At 46.9% G+C, this 27,970-nt stretch overlaps 1 protein-coding gene across 2 annotated transcripts; it reads right to left on the reverse strand.

The window, feature by feature from the left end:
- Positions 1-2,677: 2,677 nt before the first annotated feature.
- LOC116944165 (ran-binding protein 9-like) lies at positions 2,678-27,935 on the reverse strand. 2 transcript variants are annotated; one of them, XM_032957654.2, is made up of 14 exons: positions 27,570-27,935; positions 23,682-23,793; positions 23,470-23,522; positions 18,962-19,129; positions 17,801-17,823; positions 15,899-16,083; positions 14,919-15,031; positions 14,285-14,393; positions 13,085-13,260; positions 11,565-11,676; positions 10,898-11,079; positions 9,243-9,412; positions 8,684-8,795; positions 2,678-7,655 (listed from the first exon to the last, which is right to left on the reverse strand). In XM_032957654.2, exons 1-14 carry the CDS (start codon positions 27,877-27,879, stop codon positions 7,525-7,527), a joined length of 1,956 nt encoding a protein of 651 aa, XP_032813545.2. In that variant the 5' UTR covers positions 27,880-27,935; the 3' UTR covers positions 2,678-7,524. The 2 variants fall into 2 exon arrangements, with proteins under 2 accessions (XP_032813545.2, XP_032813544.2); XM_032957653.2 differs by having other exon boundaries at positions 11,565-11,679; positions 27,570-27,933.
- Between the last annotated feature and the right edge of the window lie 35 nt (positions 27,936-27,970).

Consider the following 27,970-nt stretch of genomic DNA (forward strand, 5'->3'; position numbering starts at 1 on the left):
CTCTCGCTGCCCACCACGTATTAGCGAGGCCCTATGGCAGCCTGTTTGTGTGACGGTCACCACCACCCACTCAAGCACGATGTAGGAGGCTCCACCCGGCTTCGCTTCCGAGATCTGACGATCGAGATTGGGCACATTCCGGACGATTTAAGTGATAGGTCAGCGATTCACTGGTATACAAAAATAGACGATACACATTGCTCATATACACGCAAAGTACTGTTTGTCCCAAAATACAACTGGCATCCGTCATGGGAATGTGGAATTGTCTTTTGTTTTCTACTCAGTTGTATTCCAGTAGTGCTGTAAGGTGTTACACCACGAAACTAAATGAATTTCGATGATAAACATTTGGAGAGAGCAGTGCACTACCTTGTTGGGGCTATTAGGTTTTGTGAATGCGTTGACAACACTGTGTAACACATTTTTTTGTTTCTGGGTAGTAAGTGTTATTTCCTAATTGATTACGCCTCAAAAGTAGAGAAAATGGATATTATTCCCCACAAATTTTGCTTTTGTGACCAGGACAGTGATATTTTGAAATTTACCTATTTTCAATGAGAAAACGGGCGAATTTGTGTCTTTTCGTTCACGTAAAGTCAGAAAAAACATGAATCAAAATTATCATGTATTTATACGAAAGTAATACAAAAATTACTACAAAAGATTTAGACACCAAGGCGCACTACCACTGGCAGGACTGGCCACAGCGGACCGAGTTCTCTGTGGGGAGGAACAACGTCAAGTGGGAGCCACTGGTGGACCCCCGGAAGGTGCTGATGCCACCACTGCACATCAAATTGGGCCGTATGAAACAATTTGTCAGAGCTGTAGATAAGAAGTCGACAGCCTTCAAGTACCTTCAAGACTTCTGCCCTATGCTGTCTTAGGCAAAGGTCAAAGCCTGTGTCTTCGTCGGACCACATATAAAGAAGATCCTGGAGTGCAATGAATTCCCCAAGAAGCTCACTAGTAAGGAGAAAGCGGCTTGGGACAGCTTTGTCGCAGTGGTTCGTGGCTTTCTGGGCAATCACAAGGTCGAAAACCATGTGGAGCTGGTTGAGACTCTGGTGAAGAACTACGGCACAATGGGCTGTAGGATGTCCCTCAACGTCCATATCCTTGATGCTCATCTTGAAAAAAATCAAGGAGCACATGGGAGCGTACTCGAAGGAGCAAAGTAAGCACTTCCACAAGGATATACTGGACTTTGAACGCCGCTACCAAGGACAGTATAACGAGAACATGATGGGAGACTATTATTGGGGGCTGATTGGTGAAAGTGATGTACAGTATAATCGTTCATCTCGAAAAACTACTCACTTCTAAATCTTTTGTAGTCATTTTTATTCATGTTGTTTTTCTGACTTTATGTGAACGAAAAGACACAAATTCGCCCGTTTTTTCATTGAAAATAGGTAAATTAAAAAATATCACTGTCCTGGTCATAAAAGCAAAGTTTGTGGGGTATAATAGACATTTTTGTTATACTTTTTAGGCATAAGCAATTACGAAATAACACTACCCAGGAACAAAAATTGTGTTACATAGTGCAATCAGGCGCAAGCTGCTCGGTCCTGCGATGCATATTCTTTCGTATGTCCTATGATTACATCTCTTTGAGAGCTGGTGAGTTGTAGACAGACCCATCCACCCACCGGCTTCACATTTGTACTTATGCATACAGCATATGGCGCAGTGTTTAAGTCCCGTTTTCCATTCGGTGGAATGCAAATTGATGGTCAGTAAGGGAGAAAGGCGGGCAAAATAATGTGTAGGGCGTGGCGGTGATGATACGTGAGAACGTGATGGGTGTTTCGCGTGCAAGCTTGGGTTCGGCGCAACGTGGGTTTGGTGTGTCACCGTAAAGGGTGCGTCAGGAGCGATGGAGAAGTTTGTGACTTGTATCCGTAGAGGTCGTGTGTGCACGTGATAGCCGTCACCACTTTTTCCCAGACCAAACCGGGATATACAGTATATCTGAGTTCAGCCTAGTTTTTTTTTTAAACCATGCAGTAAACGGTTATAAAGTCCAACACAATACCACCGGATCTCAGTCCAAATCAATTTCTGCCATTCAAACACATGATAATTCCCAGACTGAAACCAAACAGGTGGCGAATCGGCTACCCCAGATGCTGGTGTGAAATGGCTTACAAAATGATAAATACAATTGTTACTCGTTTCTTTTTTCAGAAGGGGCAGGTGTTACAAGGGAAGGGTCGGAAAGCTGCGGCTCTTTCGTCTCGTATCCACATGCACTGCGGCTCTTGATATTGAGTTCGAAAAAACGGCTCCTCTTGTTAGTTTGGTTGCCGAGCCCTGGGCTATGTCGGGGGCACAACCTTTGTACGTCGTACAAAGTGTGCATATGTCACGTGTCAAGCCACACTATTATTTTTTAACGCGCTCAGCTGGAATATGCCAAGTAACAAACCAAATGTCATGTCGTTGTGTGCGGTTATTGGTGACTGGGATTATACCACTTGGAAATCTAGTTTAATCAGTCGAACCTAGGATCACAATGGTGCCGGCACTGTGTCCTGATATTGTACGAGCCCCAAGGGTGAGCGAGTCGACCTTGAATTTGAGGGACACCAAATGCGTGTGCGCGCATGCACACCATGCGATGCCCCCCCCCCCTTCCTTTCGCCTGTAAATGACACGGACAGCGGGATAGTGTTACACTGAACACAAAACTGGAAAACGTTTATTCAACGAAGTTTTAATCACCAACAGCGCCCGATTGCCCGCACACTGCAGCGACCGCTTCACCCCGACTCGTCGGCTTTAAATCCTGGGTTTGGGTCAATCAGCTGAATAAAGTGACTCATTGAGTCAAACCAAAGCAACGCTGGAGCAACGGTACAGTGCAGTACACGTGGCTCACCCGCTACCACTTTTCCCAAATCCAGCACCAGAGCCTCTTGCGAGGAGCTGCGTTGCTGATTGTGAGATTGCCATAATGGCCAGATCAATGCCCTTTCTTGGGAATGGATCACAACGGGACACACGCCCAGCTTAACAGGTGTGACCCTGGTTTAGATGCCATTCGCAAAAAAACGCCACATTAATGGCAGTAAACTTCTAGATTTTAATAACCATATCGTTAAAAAGTCTCGGCATTGTCAATGCGAGCCTTCCTTCAACAAACATTATCAGCTCAAAAGCTACATTTGCAACACTTATTTACAAGTGTATATCTTCCAAACATTGATTATGTCGTGGTTTACCACGAACGGATCAAAACACCCAGAGGGCATCATTGCTCTCAGAACAGTACATGTCTGGGTAAAAACTCACTACAACAGAAATAAACATCCTCCAATAAACCTTTGCTCACATCAGATATCCTTAAATGTGATGCGTGTGCATGCATTGAGCGGCCACCTTATTACTAAAGTTTTCGCGGTTGTGATGGACAGTGTTCTGATGTTGTTTTTGTGTTGTGCCGCGTCTTTTGCCAGCTTTATTTTCCCAACATTCTGCGCCACGTGCTGGGCACCTCTTCTGAAACTGACAGCGAAACGTCGCACAATGTCGAAACAGGACACAAACCCCAAAGCAATTCAGATATCTAATAACCTTATTCGCCTCAATCAGGAGTTCAAAACATGCTCACGTATGTGCTGAATTGTGAAGTGGTTAGAGCATTGCGTGTTTTTTCCTCCTCCATTGAGGCCTAATTGTAATAATGCATATTTCTTTAAAAAAAACACACTTCTTATGAAAAGTTCGTACTAACGAATGTGGGGTGTTGCCCCCTATTTATACCACGCACTTGATATACCTGTACTTGTATGGTTGGGCTATTCAACATGGCTAAAACAGAGCACACCGTCTTTTCATAGCATCAACATTCTCATATGAGCGGCTTTAGGAGCTGGGCATCATCAAGGCGGGGATGCAGAGATGGAACATGTGATATGGAGGAGAGGTAGAGTAAGTAGTAAATTAACCGTGCTGTTATGGTTACTATAAAGTCACCTCTTGTGTTTGGACAATCTGCAAAATGTGATGAGCAAAACTCCATAGACATTGTCACAACGCAATGAGCAATTTGCACAGAAATTGATTTTTGTCCATCAAGAAGCTGCCCATTATTATTATTACGCTCGTTTACACACAAAAATCTCAAGTGTTTTATAACTCTTAGTCAGGAGGATCCTGCTTCGTTTTCACACAAAGGGGAGATGACTGCTTTGTATCTTCGAAATTTACTAATTTAAGGGCGACCTTTCAAATTTGGACCACAACGCCGGCACGCAATGGCCTACACTTTGTGAATGGCGTTACGACTTCTTCAACGTCCGCTGTAAAGCAGACGGCGCGTAGTATTTTTATGGTTAATAAACCCGCAGTTGACACACCCCACTGGTTTCGAACAGTGGAACCTCTACAAATAAAAAACGGCCGGCCACGTCACCGCCCCTATTAATAAATCCCGATTGTATTTTTGCGAACGCGAGGACTGGGTCTAAAAACATACCGAGCAAAAAAAAAGGGCCATATCCTTTTGTAAACTAAATGAACGGCCCACAATTTTGACATGGACGCAAAGTGAGGCCAAATTTACTATAATTAGTCACTGGCAGGGCAGACCCAATGCGTTGGAAGTGCCTCCATCCACAGCCACCCAACAGCACATTCCAGTCTATCGGCGGCGAGCAACACCGCCGGGTGATCTTTCCGGGGCTATTTTTTGCCAAATACATTTGCACGTTCACCATTCCCTACAAGGTTCTGTCCAAAGCTGCAATATATGGCGTGCTGTGTGTGTGCTCACGTTCAAGTGCTCCCTGCCCCCCCACCATGCATGGACAGGAGAAAAATAAACTTATTAGACATACGTCTGCATGTGCCATATTCCCCACCACACCCGTCAGGCCATAGCTTGGTTTGGAGGAATTAGGTAGTCTCTACTTCTTGTTCTGGAAAGATGCAGTACCCATCCACCCCACCCGTTATTATTTGATGACAGCCAAATTCAGGGTCGTGATTTAATCCAATATTATTTTTTACGTGGTAAATGGTTGCACCTCTAGTGGTTGCTGGGGGTAATGTGAAACCAATACATAGAACTGTATACAGATAAAAAAACAAAGTCGATTCTTACAGACGCGCTTTGGTACATGTATCGTGCATTTAAGAATCAATATTAATCAATCAAATGATGCATTGTTCCATCCCTAGTGTCTACGATTCCACGACGTGTCATCAGTATAACTGCCAAGAGTAACCTTGTGTGTAAATACAGTATATATAAATATACTTCAGCATCATTCTGCTTAAACAAGCAACAGGGTGGTTGCTCGGCAGCAGAGCCAGTGGTGAAAGTTCCACATTCACATGGTGCGGGCCAGTTTATCCAGAGGCAGGACGCTGCCGAATTGACCCAGGAGTGCGATTAAAATGATCAACCTTTCAATCGGGTCAACTGCTCACGCCACAACACCACGTAACCTGATGAGTAAATATGTTGTACTGTACTGCTTAAATAAAGACAAACCCACCACAGAAACCCTGACGCAGCGACTATGAGGCGCCTTCACAATAAGCCACTGCCCTTCTGGTACAAGACAGCACTGCATTGGCCAATAATTCACGTGAGGGCCATGCTATTTTTGGCTCTGCCCAACGCAACAAAGACACTAAGTTAGTGACGTCAGGGATTGCGAGACTTAATCGCTGCCTTAGTGCCTTCCCATGTAATAAAATCCATGTTTAAAAAATGCATCCAAACGTTAATCCAGTTTTTTTAAATATACATATGGAGTATTTATACTAGGGGTGCACAGTTCAGGTCTGATGGGACCCAATTTCCCTGGGTCTGGTCACATTCTGAATTTAATTCCATGCCAATGGAACGGTCCGTGTTTTCTCTGGTCCAATCCTGGTCATTAAAATTAATAGTAACACCATACGGACAATGCCGTCAGAGTAGATGGGCAAGGCAACCCCGTTGAAGTACAAGATTACGCCTGGATTCACAAATGGGGATTGTGCTTTCATGTAATTCACAAGAGTATGGAACAATCCTTTTTTATTTTAAAACATTAATAACACTATGTAAATAGGGTTTTGCTGTTCAAGAAAATAAACAATCCCCACTTTGGAATCCAACATAGGTCATTGTAATTCAACAGGGGGTGTCCAACCTATACAGATGCTGCAGTATAATGCTACATTTTTAATGCATTTCAGGATAAGTGAGCCAATTGGCTAACCGGGATGTGACGGTGCTTGATTGTGTCACAGGAAGTTCCAGAAAATAGCGATCCAATCATGTTTTTTCGATTAAGATGTTTTCTTCAAAATCTGATCGGATCCGTATTTATTTTAAGTTGTAAATTGACAGCTGGAAGTAAAAAACCTATTGTGGTAAAAAAACAAGGACGGTAGTTTGAAAAAACCCTGTTATATCTAATACATAATGAAGACGGCCACTTTTTATACACAACCAGCATATTACTAACACTTTGTCAAAGAAAAACCATAGTCTAGCCGATGCACCAGAAGTTGTTTTTAATACTTGGCAACCATTCGAAGAGATTAGAGTGAGGATGACAAAAGCACACTTTTTTCAATCAATGTTTCATCCAAAAAAGGTATTGCATAAGCCTGCAAACACCTATGGGCCATGAACTTAATGAAACCGTATTTCATCATCTTGCAAGTCATTCTTCAACCCTTTTTTTAGTTTTGCTAATGGAAAGAGGCTTCACAATTTACAGCGAACCTTCCACATTTAAAGCTGCACGCGTACAATAGAACGTTAATGGACCAGAACCCCACGGCTTTGAAGGAGGGAACAAGTGGGTGCGCAGATGCAGGAACGGCTGAAAGGAACACGAGGGACTGAGCTCCATGCTGAACAGGGCGGAAGAGCATGGGCGCTTGCGTCTTTCTTAACGGGCGACTACCACGCACGCACACGCGCCCTCGCACAATACCGCGGCCAATAACTCCTCTGAACTTCTCAATTCGCTGGATCTGGGTGAGTGAGCATTGTCCGCGTGCCTGGGCCTTTTCACACCGTCGAACTGCTCCGACAAACATAACCCGTTACGCACACCTGGAATTCCCAAGCGAATGTCGTGTATTAGCCGTTCAGGGGACCCACACGTGTGTTCAGTCGTGTGTTCACGGCGCACGCGAGCCACTTCTATGGATAAACCTGTCTCATTGCGAACGTGTGACACACATGACCAGCGTGTTTGCACGGTCAAATGAAAATGGGTCCAAACTCAGTGGATCGTGCCGAGGGTTGCATGAACACGCAATGCAACTCACATTTGCCCTCCTCCTCTTGGGAAGAGGCAGCCGGTTATTCACCTTCATGACACATGAAGTTATTAAATTAGTTTTAAACAACTCAAATGCTTTACCGTTATGGAGCCCTTCCACCTTGCTCCGCGATTGATTGTTTGTTTGCCTGTACAACACTGCCTGGTGTTGCCAGCGCTGCGCGTAAGATAATGTAGTCGACTGTGATGAGAATGCGACCCGGTGAGTGATCGTTCGTCAGTGCGTGTATTCGTGGATGGGTGCGAAGGCGGCCGAGCCGAGACCGGCACGAGGCATGAGGCGCAGGCACTCCGAGAGCTGCCCCACCACCATCGAGAGCGCCGGCTGCCTCGGCAGACTCAGGGACTCTGAAAAAAGTACAAGCACAGAGGCAACGAGGGCAGCGGTCTTCATACATAGATGAGTATACAATTGTAATGCAGGAGCGGTCAGGGAGGCTGTCTGGAAATTACCAGCAGTTGTTGGCTGGGGCTGCGAGGTCACAATAGCAGAATGGGAACATTTCCGAAACAGCTACATTAATCTTCAACTAAGTTCTTTGTCACAATATAATTTTAAGATATATCTATTATTCGCGGTAGTTAACTGTATTGGTTAACTATCATGATTTACCCCATACATTATAGATATCAATTATCAAATGACAGACGATGCAGGGGATTTAATGTCTGTGATAGAAGCAATATTTACTTTTTTTTACACAATTGCTGAGCAGACACAAATGCCAAAAATATTAAGCCGCCAGGAACAAACATCACTTTTCAAATTGGTAATAGATGAGAGAACACACTTCTTGTATTGAGCAAGGTTATGATTACAAGAGCTTGGGTAAAAGAGACAATGGGATGGAAACCCATAGTGAAGCAGTGCTAAGGAATAAGCAGAACGATTTTATTTATTTCGAACTAAACAATTTTCTTTCCTAGCTAAGGTCCAGTGAGATATTTAGCTCCATTTTAGAAGCGCCCTGGCCACAAATGATAGATCAACGAAGTAGCTTATCAAGTGGAAATGTATAGCAGACAAATACTCTAAAAGCATGTTTCTAAATGTGGAGTGAAAAACCAGAGGACCCTGAGAAAAATCCACGCGACCACTGGGAGAACATGCAAACTCCAAATATACAGGCTTTCGGGATCGGGATAAAATCCACGACCTCCGGCATAGCAGGAGAGGGAGTTAACACCTCGCCACCAAAGCACCCCAAGATACATATTGATACCTGCAGTGTTGCGGTTGCACACAGTATGGATTAGAATTTAATAATCAGTCTGGTAGATGAAGTCCTCAACTTGGGTGAAGGAATCGGAGTGAATAATGTACACGTGAATGATGGAATGATTAGGGGCTGGGCGAGTGGGTGCGGTGGGCTCACCCAGGATGGTGCTGTTGAGGGCAGCGCACGTGTGTTCCCTTTGTGCCGGGCCCAGGAGGTAACCCACGGGGCTTCTCCACGGGTCCGCATATGCCAGCAGACTGAAAGCATCCTGATGGTGACACAGCATACAGACTCGTCACACACTATACAACATAATTCTACACAAACATACATGCATTGTAACACACACTAGATAGACACACACATACAATAAAACACACCAATCATAAGATCTCCTTGTAGCCTTTTACACTGTTGGGGCACTTGCCTTTACCTCACAAATGATTAAGGGGGTGGGTGGTATGACCAGCACTCTGCCTGTTCACCTTTGTCTCCCAAGTGCTGATGTTTACATAATAAACCAAGTACTTATATGAGGCCGAGTTTACCTAGGGCATTTCTGATATCACTTGCCACTGATATTAACCATGGGCGAGAATCAAACTCGGGTCATCGGGTTCACAATAAGACAGCCACCATGCCTAGCGCTAAATAATGACAAACACACACACTCATGCAGAGAACACACAAACAAGGACAAAGACCCCAGACGGACCTGCAGGGCCCGGGCGTTGAGGTGCCACGTGTGTTCGCGCGAAATCTGGCTGCACATGCGCTGCAACTCGGCCTGCAGCTCCCGCCCAAAGTGAACCATGTGCTCCACAGCGCCGCCGCATAGCGTCCACGGCCTGGGGCCGCCAGGGGGCTCATCGTCCCCCTCCACGTCTGGGGCAGGGCACAGGGCAGGGCACAATTAAGGAGCGAAGAAGGCTTGAGAGCTCATTAATGTACCTACCGCAGTTGTCATCAACACAGCCCTTCAGCCAATCCACTGCCAATCCAATGCTGGATGAGGACCTCCCATGTCACACGGGTCTTGGAAATGATTTCATTAGCGCAGTTCTGTAAAGGCGGGGAGCATAGACGTTCGAGAAAAGCACAGTACAACAATGGATTTTGCTGCACTGCACCTCTGCTGACAACGTAGCCTTTACACACGTTACACATGGTGCATTCCATGGCCAAATCACGCAGAATGTGCCCGATCTGAGCAGACCTCAGAAGCCAATCAATGCTAAGCCTGGATATTGCTTGGATCATCATCATCATCATACTAAAGGGTGCATACACCGTTTTCATTTTAAATTTGGGATAAGAAACTATATTATTGCATAAAAAGAGGCTAACCTAAAAATATGATCTTCGTTTATGATCAATGAGACCTGAGGTCATGTTTTTCCAGGGAGTCCTGTGTTACAACAATTAGAGCCAAGCAGATAATTTCAATACATAAACCAAACAATGCAGAAAACGCAGTTTGAACTTATGTGCACCAGAAAAAAGAATATTATAAATAAGAAATGTAATACACATTATATGGGGGGTCTGCATAGAAACGTACAACTTTTACATTCATATTTAAAAGTGGGAAAGCCCACGTTATATAAATCTGATTGCCATTGCATTCTTACAAGTTTTCTCATTCTTACAAAGAGCACACCGGCATGTACTGGCAGCAAAATGCTCGGTACAAAGCTTGTGTTGCGATCGAAACGTTGTTTTATTTATTTATTTTGAACCTATCTACGTGACTGAACCGAAAGACCAAAAGAATATGAATTCATGCAGTCACGAAAGGTTTAAGTCAAGATTCAAGTCACTCAAGTCAAGTGGATTTCCTTCGTTTAAACAGGCAAGACCCCAGTGCAGTGATGGGGTCTCAATTAATATCATGCGAGCCTCGGGCTATGACATCACTGCACAATGGCATAATATTGCTATGTTTTTAAATTAATATGATGATGCTTGCTTACCGAGGAAAGTGTCACTGGGTCAGGAGCGTGGAGCCAAGTTTTCAGAGTAAGGGGCAATGGTTGCTGTGTATCATGCCAATTATCGCGGGGTCTCCAAAGTCCGTCTTTATATGTTAAACTTAATGTCTTTAATTATACATGTTTGGGCGTTCATGTACACTCAACTTACGTAAAGCTTTAAATAAAAAATGTACGTAAAGCGCTCCGAGACGCCGTCACTGATACGAAGTCACTGATACGAAGGCGCTGTATAAACGAAAATCGAGTGATTTTACAGCAGTCGGCACACACACACACTTCATCACCTTTATGACGTTTAATGGGCAACAAAACTTCAAGTGCACAGCCACCTCCGCTGTCTTCCCTGCAGCTAGCAGCAGCAGCCTCCGTGACTCACCGGCCTGTGGCGGGTGCGATTCCAGCGCCCCGTTTGTCGCGTGCTGTCTGCCGTTAGACACTCGCTCGCTGGAGTCGCTGTGTAGCCCGTTTGTGCAACACTCCATGGGGGTCTCGCCGGTGTCCGCCACCTCCACGGCCCCAACGGCCCCGCCATCGCCCAGCTGTGATGATGTGGTGGGCCTGAGCATGCGTGCATGCGAGATCAGTGTTCCATGGCAGCAGTGATCAATATTTATAAATAAAGTTTATTTTATTTTAGTCAATGATGACTGAGTGATCGTAAAACATTTTGATATGTCAATCACACTACAATGTTTAATTCTCAAATAGCAAATGTGGCAAATTAAGTGAAAAATATTACTTAGAGTGAGGGTTATTTTTATATGTTCAAAGGTAACAGGGTTGAGAGCACCAACTCAGTTTATTAATCCAGTTTAACCAAGGGCGGCTAAAACCCATATTCAAAACCAGGTTTTCAGCGGTGCCAGATTAACAACTCACAAAATTACCCTGTCCAGACACATGCTCAGCTCTCTCCCACAGCTATTACTGGATCGCGTAGTACTAGCGGGTGACGCTGTGCTGCTGCTGCTGCTGCGTGCGGTGCGCAGTGCACAAGCCTGTGCACGGTAGATGCATCGGGTACAGGGCTGGTCGCTTCTTACCTGCTGCCGTGGGGTGTGGGGCTGCATGTGCGACGAGCTCTCCTGTCCCGGCCAGCATGCGGCGTCCTTCCCGTGCGTCCGTTACTCGCGCAACTCATTCCGGCCTCCGCTGCTGCTGGCGAGTAAGAACGACCGCAATTAGGCTATGCCAGGGGCGGGGGGGAACCTACAGACCCCCGTGGGCTGGATTTTGAGGCCTACCGCTTAAAAACGGCCCGCAAATTAAATGTATCAGTCACTGTAAGAATCTCAGCTGCTATATTCGGGTACTTGAGGGGAATGATTTTGGCCTGGCACTTTGTTTTCAATTTACCATGCTCGGTCACTTTTGTCATTGCAAGGGGGCCCCTTTAAAATCAGTTAACATGCACGTTATTTTACGCGTTACCTATGGTTAACACTGAAGAGTGTGCGTATTAATGTGTAGGCAACCAAAAGCATTTGAAATTCCTATTCGACCATGAGTAAGGAAAAAATTTCCTGCCACTGGGTTAGGCTGACAAAGGACAAGATGAGCTTACCGTTCTGCAGATATCGGTATCGCGAGCAGTATATGCGAGTGTGGATGGGAATCATCTTCTTGGTTCTTTCGGTAAAGTCACGTAGAAGGGAAAATAATAAAATACAAATAAAACATCATCAAATAAAATTCTCACGACGTTTCAGCCACAACACAAGTAGCCGTCTTCAAGTGAAGAAAGTTAACTGTCGGAAAGACAGCATCCTAATGAACCCTGCTAAGCTTGGCAGCGTATTTTTAAGCTGGGTGGGAGGAGCAGAGCGCCTTCACAAAGGAGTTTACATATCAACAGAAGAATTTAGCATTGAAGTAGCTGTGTTAATGTGAGAGATTAGCAGGATGTTAAAGTCAGAAATTAGCATGTAACTGGGAGATTAGCATGATGTTCGTGTGAGGAATCAGCATGTAACTGGTCACAGGAGTAGCTATGTTAAAGTCAGAGTTTACATATCAACAGAGGCACTTAGTATTTTGATGCCAAAGAACTCATAGTTGGGTAGTTGCAGTTCTTTAGCATCAATATACTAAATGCCTCTGTTGATATGTAAACTCTGACTTTAACATAGCTACTTCCGTGACCAGTTACATGCTAATCCCTCACACTAACATCATGCTAATCTCCCAGTTACATGCTAATTCCTGACTTTAACATCCTGCTAATCTCTCACATTAACACAGCTTACTTCAATACTAATTTATTCTGTTGATATGTAAACGCCTTTGTCAATACGCTCTGCTCCTCCCACCCAGCTTAAAAATACGCTGCCAAGCTTAGCAGTGTTCATTGGCGCGCTGTAATTCCGACAGTTCAGTTTCTTCACCTGAGGAAGGCTACTTGTGTTGTGGTCGAAACGTCGTGAGAATTTTATTATGTTGTATTTTTATTATTTTATTATTTCCCTTCTATGTGACTTTACCGAAAGAACCAAGAAGATGAATCCCTGCAGTCACGAAAGCTTTAAATCGAAATTGTGGATGGGAAGTGTAGCTCCAAGCTGACCTAGGCCCCTGATGGTGCCAGCAGGAGAGGAGGGGTTGGAGGAGGAGGAGGATGATGCTGCGGTGTGGCCGGGTCCGTATGGCACCCGGGGCCCATCCTGAGACTTGGGGCTGCGGGCGCCCAGCGAGTGCACCTCACTGTCCGTGCCGTTCACCATCTCCACAAACTGCCGCACTCTGTGGCATGCGCCAAACGAGCAACACACGGACGCACGCACAATACACAGGACACACGCAAAACACACACCTATGACATGCGCAACGCATCAACCTCGCAGGCAATACAGGCGTATATTACATGCAACTGGAGTCAGAGCCGACATTGAGCAGCTGTTACGATCCAGCCTGGCACACTGTCGGAGGTTGATACTAATGACAACAATCCCATTTACCCAGAAAAGTGTCAATGAGTCTCAAGACTTGCTTTCAGGAGGGGCCCTGTATTGGGACATCTGGCAAATTCCATGAATGGGTGTTTATCTTCATTTGGAAAGCAACCGGAGTGTTTTGAGAAAATCCATACATGAAAGGGATAACACTTATAGCTCCACGCAGTTGAATAAAAACGGTTGAATAATGTGTTATCATTATTTATCCACCTTGCAGCCAAAGTCTGCAACACCTGGAATTACCAAGCAGTCTCCCACCCAAACACTATCTGGCCTCAAACACTAACTGGGCTAAAACACCAACCGAGTCCAAAAACTAACCGGGCCCAAACACTAAACCGGGCCCAAACATTAACCGACTGGGCTCGCTAAGCTTGTGAGATGTGACAAGATTTGTGGTTCGGGAAAAGATCTGGGTGCCAACAGCATGCAATCATCCTCACAGTCCTGCGATCAGTCAACAAATAGCAACTCTTGGCTCAATTTTAGGCCAAGTCAACTCAGTGGAGGTCAGTACAATGTACAGACAACAGTTACCACCTGTAAAAGTTGCAAGCTTACATACGAGCCCACACAAAGCAACCACCGCAGCGGTCTCACTTACCCGGCTTGAAATTCTCTAGTTCTGATCAATCAATCAATCGTTATTAATACAGGACACTTCACATCAACGACATCAATCAGGTCGCTTCATTTAAAGCAAAAATATTACACGAATGCCCAACTCGCGCGCGTGAAGGAGGCGCGTATCCGCAGCGGCTAAAGTGCCCGTTCAGAATCGAGACAGGGGGCCCCCCACCACCCCCCCTCACTTGAGCCGGAAGAGCAGCTCCGGGTAGCGGTCGAGCAGCCCGGGGTAGCTCTGCTGCGTGGCCTCGATGGCCTCACCCATGCGTCCGGCCAGCACCAGCGCCTGGATGCCTGGGCCCCCGACACACAGCAGCAGCAGCCGCGATCGTCGCAAGCAAACGCCGCCAGGGCTACAACTGAGAATCACGTGCGGGCGTCGTGCCTGGAACCCACCCTGACCGGGGCTAGCGATTATTGCCGTCATTGCAAAAGTTCTAACTGATGTGATGATTCACGCCAGTGAGAAATACACTCTTGTGTGTCGCTTAACAATACTGGGATCAGCGTGCTTTGCAACGGCCTTCATCGCAACGTATTGCGCCTAATGAGCAATGCCTTATGAAAGGAGACCAATATTAATCTATTGTTTCATTGAAAAGAATGATTTTAATCTGGGACGTTTAAAATAGATCTCTATTTGTTGAATGTGATGACAGAGGCTAGAGCTGTGACACATGCACAGTGCATGAATGTTTCCAAACACAGTGGCCTCCCCCATCCACATGCGGCTCTTCGACAGAGGTCTATCACAGAATTACAGTGTAAGTGTACCATGCGTGATGATGAGTGGGATGGCGATGAGCCTGAGGAACTCACGATGCCGGTTCCGGACCGAGCGCATATCCTCCTCCTGCTCCAGCCCCGTGGATGCAGCAAAGGCCTCCGCTGTGCCGCAGTACCCATGATGCACCAGGTAAGATGCCACCATGCTGTGAGATTGGGACAGGGACAGCATAAGCATTGTCAACACACACGTATTTGCGACATAAGTTATGCCACCAGCACACAATAAACTACTCTCGTAATAAGCTATTTGCTAACAGACTTTATTTATAATACAACATCAAGTTATTTGTCACAGAAATGACTGGACAATTGCAGGACCTGGTGGCTGCTGTGTGAACATACATCAGGAATGGGCACGGCCTTGGTGGGCATCCATGCGGGCTGGTGTGTATCTGTACGTCTGTGTGTGAATGACACCGAGTGTGCTTGCATGTGTGTATGTGCATACGTGTGTCTGTGGGATGGTGATTGTGTATGTGTCTTTGTGTATCTTTGCACGTGCGGAGCAGTGGACTTGTCAGTAGTACATTGCACGACGGACTTTGTAACCCGAGTTCAATATTCAGCTGCAGGTAACATTAGTGATGATTATCTCAAGTGTTAATGTGCCTCCCCCAGGTCGACTCAGACTAAAATGAGTACCAATTGCAGTGGATAAAAATGGAAAATAATAGCACAAGTGAGACAAGGGTGGCCAGATGTGGTGTTGGCAAACTACTCCCTGCCTGGTGTGCTGTGCTGGCCTTCATAGGTGCTTGCTAACAGCACTTACCCCAATATCCTAAAAAGTCTTTACGGGGACATTTGTCTTTGTGCGAGTATGGCCTGCAGTTTTCAATAACATCATACGAAATAAGTCAGCGGCAGCAGTGCCGACCACTATCCCGTTTCGTCTCCCAAAAACAACCAGCTACTGGCTTGTCCCGTTATATGGTCAGGTCGGGTCAAGTCAAGTCAGGAGAGGTCTCATTGGGGATAGCGCTGTTGGCGGGGGCTAGGTGGGCACTCACGTGTGCAGGGTTCCCTGCCAGGCTGCGTGGCTGCCAGGCGTCGGGAAGCGGGCGATGGCAGCGGAGATGCGAGCGCGCCACTCTTGCATGTGGTTTTCGATGTCGAACGCAAACGGCTGCCCCCCAAAGTTCGCCTCCACCACCTCCCCCGGGGTCTGCAGCCCCACCGTCGGGTAAAGGTTGGGCTGCAGCACACGGTGATACAACGGAAAGAGTGTTGGGCGTCGCCATATCATTGGGTACCACGGGGCAATGTCGAATTGACCAAAGAACCGCCTTCGGCTTAGGTTCTGGCAAAAAGGCATCCACCACGTCCGCGGAGTCCACAACGCATACAAAACAAGAGTTTCAGCCTGGGCAAGGCCAAGCATGACCACCGCTCGTCCCATCACGGGTTAACGTGGCTGCATAAAAGAGAAGTTGCCGTCCTCATGGAACCCCTTGTTTTATACTCATTTAAATCTTAGGTTGGAGAAGGCCTCTTGCCTTATCTTGTAGACCGTATTGTATTCATAATCACATACATTGCCTCAATGAAGAGATTAAGAATACAGCGGTCTACAAGAAACGACAAGAACTGTGCTCTCTCAACAGAGGTGGAGTAAAACTACGCGAACCCTATCCTGAAGCCCTCTCGTGGCAAGCAGACCTCGACATTGGCGTTTAGATCCTGCCCAATGTACAACACACGGGGGTACATATGTATTACAATGTTTTTATGTGTGGGAGAAATCGGAGCACTCGGAAAAAAGATTACAAATACGGGGGTAGCCAAAAATAAGATATGTAGAGGGGATTGCACACCATTTATCAGCCAGCCGTATATGACAACGGTGGACATAGCTGCACTGGGAGTGAGGAAGCCAGTATGGTATTTATTGTATCAAATATCAATGGAACACTGGTCTTTTCAATGCATCGCGCACTTTCAGATGCGCCGGAACGCACTTCCTTCTGATATTAAGAAGCCACTGGAGCTATGCACTTTTAAATCGAGATAGAAAACTATTTTTGTGTTTAGTTTGTTGTCCTTCACCCGCACCTCTGATTTGCACACTTGGCTACGTACGGTGCAAAAGAAGTTCAACATACATATATACACGGTCTTACTACAACCAAATTGCATACCGTACACTATTTTGTCAAGCCACTGCTAGATGAGGCCTAGCTACACTGTGCGGGAGTCGTGGGGGTTATTCTGAATCCAATTCACCGCTCGGGTAAGTGCGGGTTGGTCAAGATGGGGAGCATAAAAGTAGGCGTAGTAGAGCACAACAATGGTCCACACCAGAGAAAGCTTTCTTTCGAGCCTAGTCTCAAACGGTGTTAGGCCAGAGGAGGCCAAAAGGTGTACAAGCTGTCTCTGGTGTGGTCCACACCAGCTGCATCTGGTGTTTACCAATCAGTTTCAAAGACAATGCATATATTATCATTGCATTCTGACCACAAGTATTGTGGTTAATGCAGACATGATTCCTTGTAAAAGGTTTCAGTTTGGTGTTTAAACATCTTAACACCTGTTTTGTTGCCAGAAAAAAAGGGGAAAACCTATTCTCATGGTGGTCACTCATCCAAACATTACCCAGGCTCAAAAGCCACTTAGCTTTTCGAGGCCTGATTTGATCACAGGAGCGATTAATGTTTACCGAGTAATTTACACGCGAATGGTGGAAGGCGGCGAGTAACACAGTAAAAGGTGGACTGGATTTTGGGACCTTGGGACCTGGAATGGTGAGCCATCGCCGGAGTTTAACAGTCACCGTAGAGTGTGCCGATCATGCAAAGTGGTAACCCCAAGAGGGGGGGCAATGAGGAGGAGCTAACAACAAGCGGTGGTGTACTTCACTGGAAGGTAAAGACCAGCTTGGGCTCGTGGTGCATATTAATGAGTTTTCAACTCACCGGAAGATCTGTGAATGCTGTCCCTGTAAAACAGTAAAAACAAAATTAATGGATTTAGTAACGGTAAGTTGAGATGGGGTTGTTACTTTGAATGTGGCTGGAATATGCAACCTTACACAAACGCACCGAACCACATGTGAATGCGGCAAACTGGTTTGGCGACATACAGTACAACCCTCCGCATTCATATGCACATAGCTGATATGCTCTAGAGGCTATTATTCAAGTGCGATGCATACGGACACTCCTCACATAGCAGACCGCACACAAAGAACGGCCCATTTAGCAGCCAGCGCGGGCACACGCACGCGCGTTAAATTGCACGCAGACACCGCCCTGCACATACACACTGGCCTGCACACACAAAAACAGACCTCTCCAGTAGTCTTTGAGACGAATGGAACAAGTGCTGTAGGGTGAGCACTTATCAAAACCATCATGGTGCGCAAGGGGGATGTGGCCACAACCACATTAATTCTGGTATTCACACACCTCACCACGTGCTTATTTAGGGCTGAGTCGACCTAGGGGAGGTTCAAATACCACTTTCCATTGATCTTATCCATGGCTGGGAATCAAACAGGTTGGTGGGTTTTCAGTAAAGTACGAACCACTGGGCACACTTGCTACTGGTCTGCACACACACCACCATATACACAAACCAGCACAGCGCACACCAGTGTACACAAACTTAGCCATGGCAGTGCGCACAAACTCACCAACCCGCGCGCACATATACAGAAAAACACACGCAAATATACACAGCAACATGTACAGGAGCGTGTACACACACACATTGAAGCCCACCCACACACGCAGTGGCCTGTACACACAAATGCACACCAGCCCACACACAGGGCGATCCGCAGACAGACACAACAGCCCACATACACACATCAGTTCTACAAATGCACAAAGACCTCCCATGTAGCACTTAAGTGTTGTATCGCTACCATGAAGACCAACAACACAAGATGGGTGGCCAACACTATGCCTGGCCGTCTTTTCTCCTCAGTGCTGATGTTTACACATCGCACCAGGTACTTGACAGAGGCAAGGCCCAGGACCAGTTCAAATATCGTCACACACAGCAGCCTGCACAAAGACACACACACACAGCAGCCTGCACATGGACATACAGCAGCCCGCACGGGTGCTCACCGAGGCTGTGTCCGTTCTTGGTGTAGAAGGCCGTGCCGTTCACGAGGTTCACACAGCAGCCCACGACGTCGCCCGTGCTGAACGTGGGGCCGTACGGACGCCCCGCGCCCGACGAGCAGAAGCTGTGGCCGTCGTCACCGTGGTAACCATACGAGTACTTGTCCCAGCCTGGGGGCGGCAGCAGCAGCAGCGCAGCGGAGGCACCATTAACGGAAATGTCAAAGCATTTCAAATGGAATAGCACTCGTAAGGACATGTACATCCCTTGGGTCAATTACACTGCTGGATGAGGGCTTACCCACGCTGTGCGGGTAAAACGGGTTCTTTGACCATACTTCACCATGCTGGTCAACATGGTACAGGCCAACAGGTTTTGCACTACCCTCAGCTGACAATTTAGCCCCGCTCGAAGCCTACAGTACCTGTTATTGCACACGGCGGTCGCTCAGCCGGTGAAAGAAATGCGGCGAGGCAATTTAGGTACGCGATGATTCACCCTCCAAAGCGATTACTGGACACCTGTGAAAAACAGCTTCATAGTTCATCAGGTTATTCCAGTCTAAATAAAGATTCTTCTGTAACGACCGTTCACAATTCAGGGTCAAGATTCATTTCAACAACTGATTGTGTCTCATTTGTATCTGTTGTCAGCTGTCCAATCTTATTTTGTACAGCTTAATTTTCTCAACTTCGGTTACCACGGTTGGCTACGTATGGTGCGAAAGAAGTTGAACCTTCGTACACACATTTTCTCCATGGGCCTTAATGAAACCCGGGAATCTCATTTGCATAAAGAACAGATAACGGATTCTCACGTGCACAATTTACTGCGTGCTGTAGTGCGCAACGGAATCAATGCGCAGCCATTACATGATTAATATCAACATGGCAGGTATCAACGTATGTTACTTAACATAAATATAACTCCGCCTATGTGCTGTAAACGACGGCCATTTCTTAAAGCGTCACCAATTAGATACTTTATCTTTTTAAGGCAGTGTTACTAACGAATGCGTTTTTTGTTGTTGTTTTTGATTGTGCACCCAACTACCAATGGAGTATTACCAAATAATTTGTGCATTTATGTACGTTGCTGCTTATTGACATATCACACACTGTGCAAGTGAATAAGGATAACACGAGGACATTTGCATTTCATAAACTCACAGATGTAATACATTATTAATTGTTGCTACTTTAGTGATTTAAAATAAGCAAAAATTTAGCTAAAAACATACAACTTACAGCCCTCTGTAATATGCTACTGGACGAAGGCCGTGTTTGTCATTGGGGCTGTTTTGACCGTACTTCACCACGCTGATCAGTGAGGATTGGTGAAGGGTGAACTCCAGTCCTGGTTCTAATATTACTCACTACCAATGTTAACCATGGCCTGGAATCGAACTCTAGGTATTTGGGTTTATTATGAGGTTCGTTAACCACTGCCCCACCAGTCTTAACTATACTCACATGTAATATTGCATACAAAACAAAGATCCCCCAGTATAGCCTTAACAAACTGTTAGAGCTAGTGCTGTTAGCGAGCACTTATGAAGGCCGGGACGGCACATAAGGGTGGGTGGCCAGCACCACGCCCGGCCGCAATTGTCTCCCTCGTGGAAATAGTTTTAAACATCACACCAGGTGCTCAACCTAGGGGAGGCCCAGGACCGATCCAGATAATCGTCACTGGTGTTGGCCGTGAGCGGGAATCGAATTCGGGTCACCGGGTTGGTAGCGCAGCGCGATAACCGCTACACTATCGCTCCCCATTGCATATGTGCACACACACATAGCGGTCGACAAGCGTTTGGAATTGAATACTGAAAATGGACAGACGACTGTAAAAAACAACTACCTTTTGGCCATTCCAGACACCCCTAATAATAGATTATCAGCCTGTGCAGGGCTGTTGGGAGTTGCATTAAAATACTGTTGTTTATGTAAAGAGGGACATATGAAGGAGACTATTATCTGCTAATTTAGTTACTTAAATTCTTCATAACAAGAACATTTTAGTTTTTTTTCTCTTAGGTGCTCTTATCCGAATAGATCAGATAGAAAGGCAAAATCTTCAAAACAGGGTGCTCAGATGTAATTAATTAATGTTACCACGTACGTACACAAGTACAGTGTGTAAGCACACACGTGCTCCATTTACAACACTGCACACAGAAATGTCAACACATGGATAGTTGGATACATTAAAAAGTAAGAGCTGACTCCACTGCTGTGCCACCACTGTTAAGCAGTTAACTATTAATGTTCCTGTAGATGCTTATCTTGGCTGTGCAAGGCTAAGATAGGGCAGCTCACAGCGACAGCCCGTGGCTTGGGTGTTTGGTCAAGCATGCCAGTGTATGGGTGTGCTTGGGTGTGCGTGTTCCAGTGGGGAGCGGTGGCGAAGCGGTTGGCACGCTGCGCTTCGAGCCCGGCCAACCGAGTTCGATTCCCGCTCACGGCCAACACCAGTGACGAATTTTTAAGCCAGTCCTGGGCCTCCCCTAGGTCGACTCAGCCTCAAATGAGTACCTGGTGCGGTGTATAGTAAACATCGCCACTAGGGAGACAAAGGCGGTCGGGAGTGGTGCTGGCCACCCACCCTGTCATGTACCGTTCTGGCCTTGATAAGTGCTTGCTAACAGCACTTTCCCCAACAGTCTATTAAAGACTATATGGGAGGTCTTTGATCACTTGTAGGGGTAGTGGTTAGTGTGGAGCAGTTGGCGCGCTGCGCTACGAACCCGGCGACCCAAGGTCGATTCCCGCTCACAGGCCCACCAACGCCAGTGACTATCTGAATCGGTCCTGGACCTCCTCACCTAGGTCGACTCTGCCTCAAATGAGTACCTAGTGCGGTGTGTAAACATTACCACTTTGAGGACAAAGGCTGTTGTGGCTGTGGTGCTGTCTGCCTAACCCCTTGTGTGCTGTGCTGGCCATCACAGATGCTTGCTAACAGCACTTGTCCCAAAAGTCTGTTGAAGGCTATATTGGGGATCTTGCCTCTGTGTAGGTGGCACAGTGGTTCGTGCTCTGTGCTATGAACTGGGTGTCGTATATTCGATTCCCAGACGTGAATACCATCATTGCAACCTGTCCTAACTTAAATTAATTACTAGGTCTGTGTATCTGTGAGCTCTTACGTGTCTGTGAGCTCTAGCGTGTGAATGAGCGTCTGAAGGCCTTTTGTGTTAAATAGTTTGTATGCCTATGTCTGTGTTAGCTGTACTTGCGTTATCATTGGTCTAGGGTGCATGATAGGCAGGGCCATGTTATTTATCCAGAATCACATGACCAAACAACTAAGTTTCTCTGCACGTGTGAGCCTTGATAGCGATTGAATGGATGAACACCACGCACAAACAGGCGATCACATACGGCTGCAGAGCTAAGTGGTAGACAGTAGGGGGGCTGTATCGCCGAGTAGTTTGGCGATGCATGATAGAATAACTCCCAAGACCTGCACAGCGTGGGAAGGCGCTCATTTAGAAGTGGATTAACAAAAGGACCACATCCACACGTTCTATGCAATCGCTCTCTACAATCGCAGCAGATATGTACGGCTTTGCACACTAGAGGCGAAATTTATTGGCTGCGCAAAACATCCCCCAATGGAGAAAACAACCCTTAAAACAAGAGTGGCTGATAAACACACGTCAACAAAGCACTGGCGCCGCCGCCGCCACCGGGAAAGCCAAAAGCAGCCGCGCATGCGCGGTGTCGGACCCACCTACTCCCTTGTGGGCCATACCAGACATAATAGGTGCTACACAACACAAACTGTGCAGCCCATGCAGGCTACGAAGGGGACTGTTTATAAGTTTCAAGTGATGAGGCGTGTTTGCGACGTACACTCATTCTTTCCGGTCATTTTTGGGAAATTAAATTTGATTGGATTTGCTCGTGCCAAAATTGGTGCGTGCGTGCCTGCGTACGTACAATCTAAACACCTGCCTTTGTACCCCGTGTCCAACATGGCTACTGGCAAACAGCAAGCACAGAGAGGTGTATATGTTTGTGATTTATCTTTGGCACAGACGCCAAGAGGCACCAGATATATTTTGCCCATGCGCACGCACGGGTGTTTGTCAGTTGACTGCTGGATGAAGGCCTCTCCGCGGCGAGTGGGTCGTGGGGGTGAGTGTGGGTTGGTGAATGTGGAGAGCCTAGACATGGGCAACACTCTACAGTAAAATGGATGTTGCTGTACTGCCCCATGCTGCACCTCAACAGCCTGCTGCGCATGGCAGCCTCCCATAAAAGGCTCAGCTCTGCTTAGCTACAGAGATTCTAGGTGATTTTATCGAAGGCAGTGTCCATACAAAGATATTCTGCATGTATACACGATGATCATTGATATATGGGATGAATTTACAGACGTAGTGTATTAAACAAAATAAAATGGCCTTACAAGTTGTTTTTGGCGACAAATTGGCTGTGTTATTTATTATCAGAGCACCGAGCCTTAGCGATTTGTGTGAAATGTATATGGCTCTAATCCTTACCAGGCAATCTGTTCATATTCACTTCTTGTGTAGACAGCCCAATCCCCATGTACCTAGAGGTGGGAGATCGTAAAACAAATCACGCCTCGTTCACCGGCTTGTACAACGCGCACACACACACGAGAGGCACCACATTGGACCCCGCAGCATGCGAGCCACACAGGTGGTTTTTGACAGGCGTGCCCGCGTTGGGGGGCAAGAGCGACACTCACCCGTCTCTGCCCTTGCTCACGATCTTCACCTCGAAATAATAAATGCCACACGCAGCAGGGATGGGGTAGTTGGCACGCACCGATGCTGCGTCTTTGGGCGTCTTGCCGTGCCCTGCGAAGGAGTCAAGGGTGAAGCATTAATGAAGGTTCTTCATTGGCAAAAGCGGCTGCAAGGAACGCCTCAACTGACGCCGCTAATGAGAATCGATTGGATTAAATAGCTGCAAAAAGGGAACATTTTTTCAGATTTATTGACAGAAATTCAAACTGGCGACGCATTTTTTAAGCAACTGTGACAACTCAGCAGAGTAATAGAAGAGTCATGAAGTTCCGTTTCGCCAATGAAATTTGTTGAAAGATGTGCATCATGGACAATGATCGGTCTGCAGAGCACTCAAACTCAAGTAGTCATGTGACCTCTGTGATATGATTACAAGTTGGCATCTTGTATGGATTAGCCGAATTTGGGAAACTTAATTTCTTACGATAGAAAATGTTGCAGAAATTGATTATCACCCATGATCAATCCACTCACGAACCTAGAATGTAGTAATCCACCTTAACACTGCACGCAAGCTTATTTCATTGCTCCATCTCCTCGGTTCGGCAACACCTGACAATCTACAATCGTCCTTTCTCACAACGCGTCCTGCCCAAGCCCACTTTATTTTCTTAGCCGCTGGAATTATGTATTTAACCTGGGAATATTCTCTAATCCATGTGTAACTCATTCTTCGATGCATGTCCCTCCATTAACTATTGCTCTAAAATTCCCTTTAAAAGCATGGGGCAAAGTGGTGGGCAGCAGAGGTCAGTGCAGAAACATTCATTGTTGTACTGTGCTTCCACATACACATTCCCCACTTCACCAACCCGCAATGACCAACATGGTGAAGTATGGCCACATAATTCCCCACCGACCAAAACGCTGTGGGGTGGCCCTCATCCAGCAGCAGATTGCAATGTACAGCATGGCCTTGGGTGGTCCCCCGGGATTTATTCACATGTCACATATGGCAGTTTTCACCCTTGTCTCACCCTAATGTGATATTACAGGACCACATGCCGGGTCCTATTGCTGGCAGCAGGATATGTGTCGCTATGGCAGTGCACACGCATGGCTGTCTTTCGCGTGATGGGTGGATCTGAAATATTAAGTTTGGGTGACACAGGTGAGGGTGTCAGTTTAATTTAATTACATAGTGACATACACCACTCATATGCATGTTTGGCATCTTATTTACATTGTATTAGATTCGTGCATATTTTTCACGTTGTTGAATCACATCCTAGAACGATAACAATATTCAAATAGCCATGCCAATTGTTCTCATAAACAGCAACAACCACTGAGGCCAAACCCAGGGATTAAACGTAACTACACATTGTGGGAAGAGATTATCCAGTGTTTGTCTTGTGTTACCTATAAGCCCATGGGCAAAAGCATAAATCGGTAGCACCTAAAGTAGCAAAACTTTAGTCCTGCTTTAACAGATTTATATGGCTAATAACAGTAACTTATTTCATAACCCCAGTCATTTCAAATGGTTATCACAGAATTCACTGTTATTGGCCACATCAGGAAATTGGAACTGCTGAAGTTATGCCACTTGAGGTGGTACCAAGAAGCAAAATGTGGTCTGGACGAAAACTACGATGGTCGTGCATTGGATTCCGAAATAGCCACATGTAGCAAGGCTGTAGATAACATAGTAAACCTGGCACATTACAGTAGAATACCAACGGGAGAGCTTGGGTCTAATAGGATTGATGATGCCTTAGATGGTGGCCATGGTTGCAGCACAGTGTACTCTGAATATATGACGCATAAAAACAATAAGGATATTTTTGATTGCATCTACATTTATAAGTAATGGTCAATCAACTGCTGGATGAATGCTTCCACAAGTCATAGCCATCTGTCACAATAAGCCAGTCTAGCGAAGACACTATCTGATTTCATGGCTACGTCTCCACGATGGACGTACTATTCGGCAAGTTCTCCTTCCTTTGGCTACCACTCTGTAGATGATCTCGACCACAGGCCATAATTCATCCAAGCATTGGTTGCTGCACAAGCCCACTTTTCTTATCCAATCAACATTATGTCTTTACATGACAATGTTTATTTCTACCTCCACTCAATGGAGTGAGGTTCTTCATAACAACACCATCAAATGGCCGAACAATGTCATTATGGGGCCTAACAGTCATTACTCTGTCCATGAAACCATTATCTGTTGGTCATCCGACGAAGAGATCAGACCCTGCAAGACCTCCCCAGCACTCATGTCCGTCATGAGTGTTGGTTGACCATACTTCACCACGCTGGTCCGAGCAGGTTGGGGGAAAGAGCTGAGGGGGGGGGGGTGACTGGGACCGGTTCAGATATCCCTCGTCACTGCCGTTCACCGTGGCCAGGTTATCGAGATGGGTGGGAGAGACAAGCGCAGTGCGTTAACCCACTGCACAACAACACCCCTGCGATTGTTATTGTGAACAAGGCACGTGAACACTCCCTCGTGCTTAAGATATTATATATTTTTTATTTTAACCTGGTAAGGCCCACTGCAACTATACGACTGTTTCAGAAGCGACCCGGCCACAAATGATAGCGCACCTAAGTGGCTTATCACGTGGGAATATATAGCAGCCAAATATTCTCGGCGCATGCTTCTAAATGCGAATGGTAAAGCCAGAGTTTGAGGGCCCTAACAAAAATCCACTCGACCACGCGGAGAGACACGCGAACTCCAAATAAACAGCAGGCGTCAACAAGGTCGGGGATCGAACCCACGACCTCCTGCATACCGGGCGAGGTAGTTATCATCTCGCCACCGTGGCTTGTTAAACAATGAACTATAGGGTCTGACCGATATCTCCAGTGAAAGGAGATGGCTCAACCAGATGGCTCAACCAGTGGGCGAGGTAGTTATCATCTCGCCACCGTGGCTTGTTAAACAATGAACTATAGGGTCTGACCGATATCTCCAGTGAAAGGAGATGGCTCAACCAGTGATAACATCGGCGCTGGGGTGAAATGGGAGATAACACGAGGTGGGGATGGTCGTGGTGGTGGTGGTGTAAGGGTGTGGGGGCAAGGTTAACAGCCACAAGTGGAAGTTGCGGGAACACAGAGTACCGACACGACTTACCCCCCCCCGCCTCCATCCTCTGTGAACCCCAACACCCCCGACGCACACCACAACGCCTGGACACATCTCTATGTTGTTGTGTTCGGGATTCCAGATTAAAATTCCGTACTGCAGCTATGACAATATTACAGATGTTGTTGACAGAGCCAGAGTGGAAGGCACATAAGTGGGGGTGACACTGCGAGGAGCCCTCTCAAGTTATTAATGCATCGTCCTACTGCATCATTCGATCTGTATCACTGTCCAGGGCAACTGGGTCCTGCCCGCATCCTAAATCAGCCCTGTCATTGTCCACCTTTTGGGCCAACGCCGACACTGATATCCCATGAAGGGCCCTGCCCCCTTTTCCACCAGGATCAATCATACCAAGTCCATCCGCTGGATCAACCCAAACGCTATTCCACCTTCTGGGTATAAGCCCTGTCCTTGGGGATACCAACTCATGCGTGACCCCCCCCCCCACACACAGGTCAGCCGTAGTACCGCTGTCCATCCCATGGGACAACATCGCTTCTCTCCTGGGGTCAACGCTGTCCCCTGCCCATTTATCACGACCATCCTTGGCTATGCCCATCCTGTAAAGGGGCAAATAGCGACACGGGTAAAGGCAAACACGGACGAACAAAAAGGGAGCGGACGGGAAAACAAGTGAGGATTGACGATGGTGTGGAAGTCAGCGTGGGTAAGGGGGGGGGACAAGCTTAGTTGCGGGGGGGGGGGGGCACGTCAGCACCTTTGTAGTGCACACGCAGATTTCCCAGCGAGAGGCCGATGTAGCTGAGCTTGTCCTTGGCGCTCCAGGCACGGGGCAGCGGAGATTCGTCCTCGTTCACGGCGGGGTAGAGCTGTCGCAAACGGGTGGTCACACCCCCGTCTTCACCCGCACCCACCGCTCCAGCGACCTCCCCGCCTGCCGCCGCCGCCGCTGCTCGCACCTCGGCCATGACATCGCCTCCCTGCCAGTGCGTCGCCCCACTCGCAGCCGCCGCTGTTGCCGCTGTTGCCGCAGCGCCTCGCTCCACCTGCCCACCAGGAGCCGCCATCTTCTTGCCACTGCTCTTCCCCCCTCTTCCCTTTCCTTCCGCCCCTCGCTCCCACTGGTGGGAGGGGACTCGCACCCCCCCCACCACCGCC

This window comes from Petromyzon marinus, chromosome 20 (genome assembly GCF_048934315.1).
Source record: "Petromyzon marinus isolate PM22_M1 ecotype Great Lakes invasive population chromosome 20, UKy_Petmar_22M1.pri1.0, whole genome shotgun sequence".
Classification (NCBI taxonomy): Eukaryota; Metazoa; Chordata; class Hyperoartia; order Petromyzontiformes; family Petromyzontidae; genus Petromyzon; species Petromyzon marinus.

Excerpts from the sequence above, each read along its gene's own strand:
- LOC116944165 (XM_032957653.2), bottom strand. The coding sequence starts at position 27,879 with ATGGCGGCTCCTGGTGGGCAGGTGGAGCGAGGCGCTGCGGCAACAGCG. Across the intron at positions 16,084-17,800 it reads CAGCATTCACAGATCTTCCG|CCCAACCTTTACCCGACGGT; the intron begins GTGAGTTGAAAA and ends CGTGTGCTGCAG. Across the intron at positions 7,656-8,683 it reads CCTCAACAGCACCATCCTGG|AGTCCCTGAGTCTGCCGAGG; the intron begins GTGAGCCCACCG and ends TACTTTTTTCAG.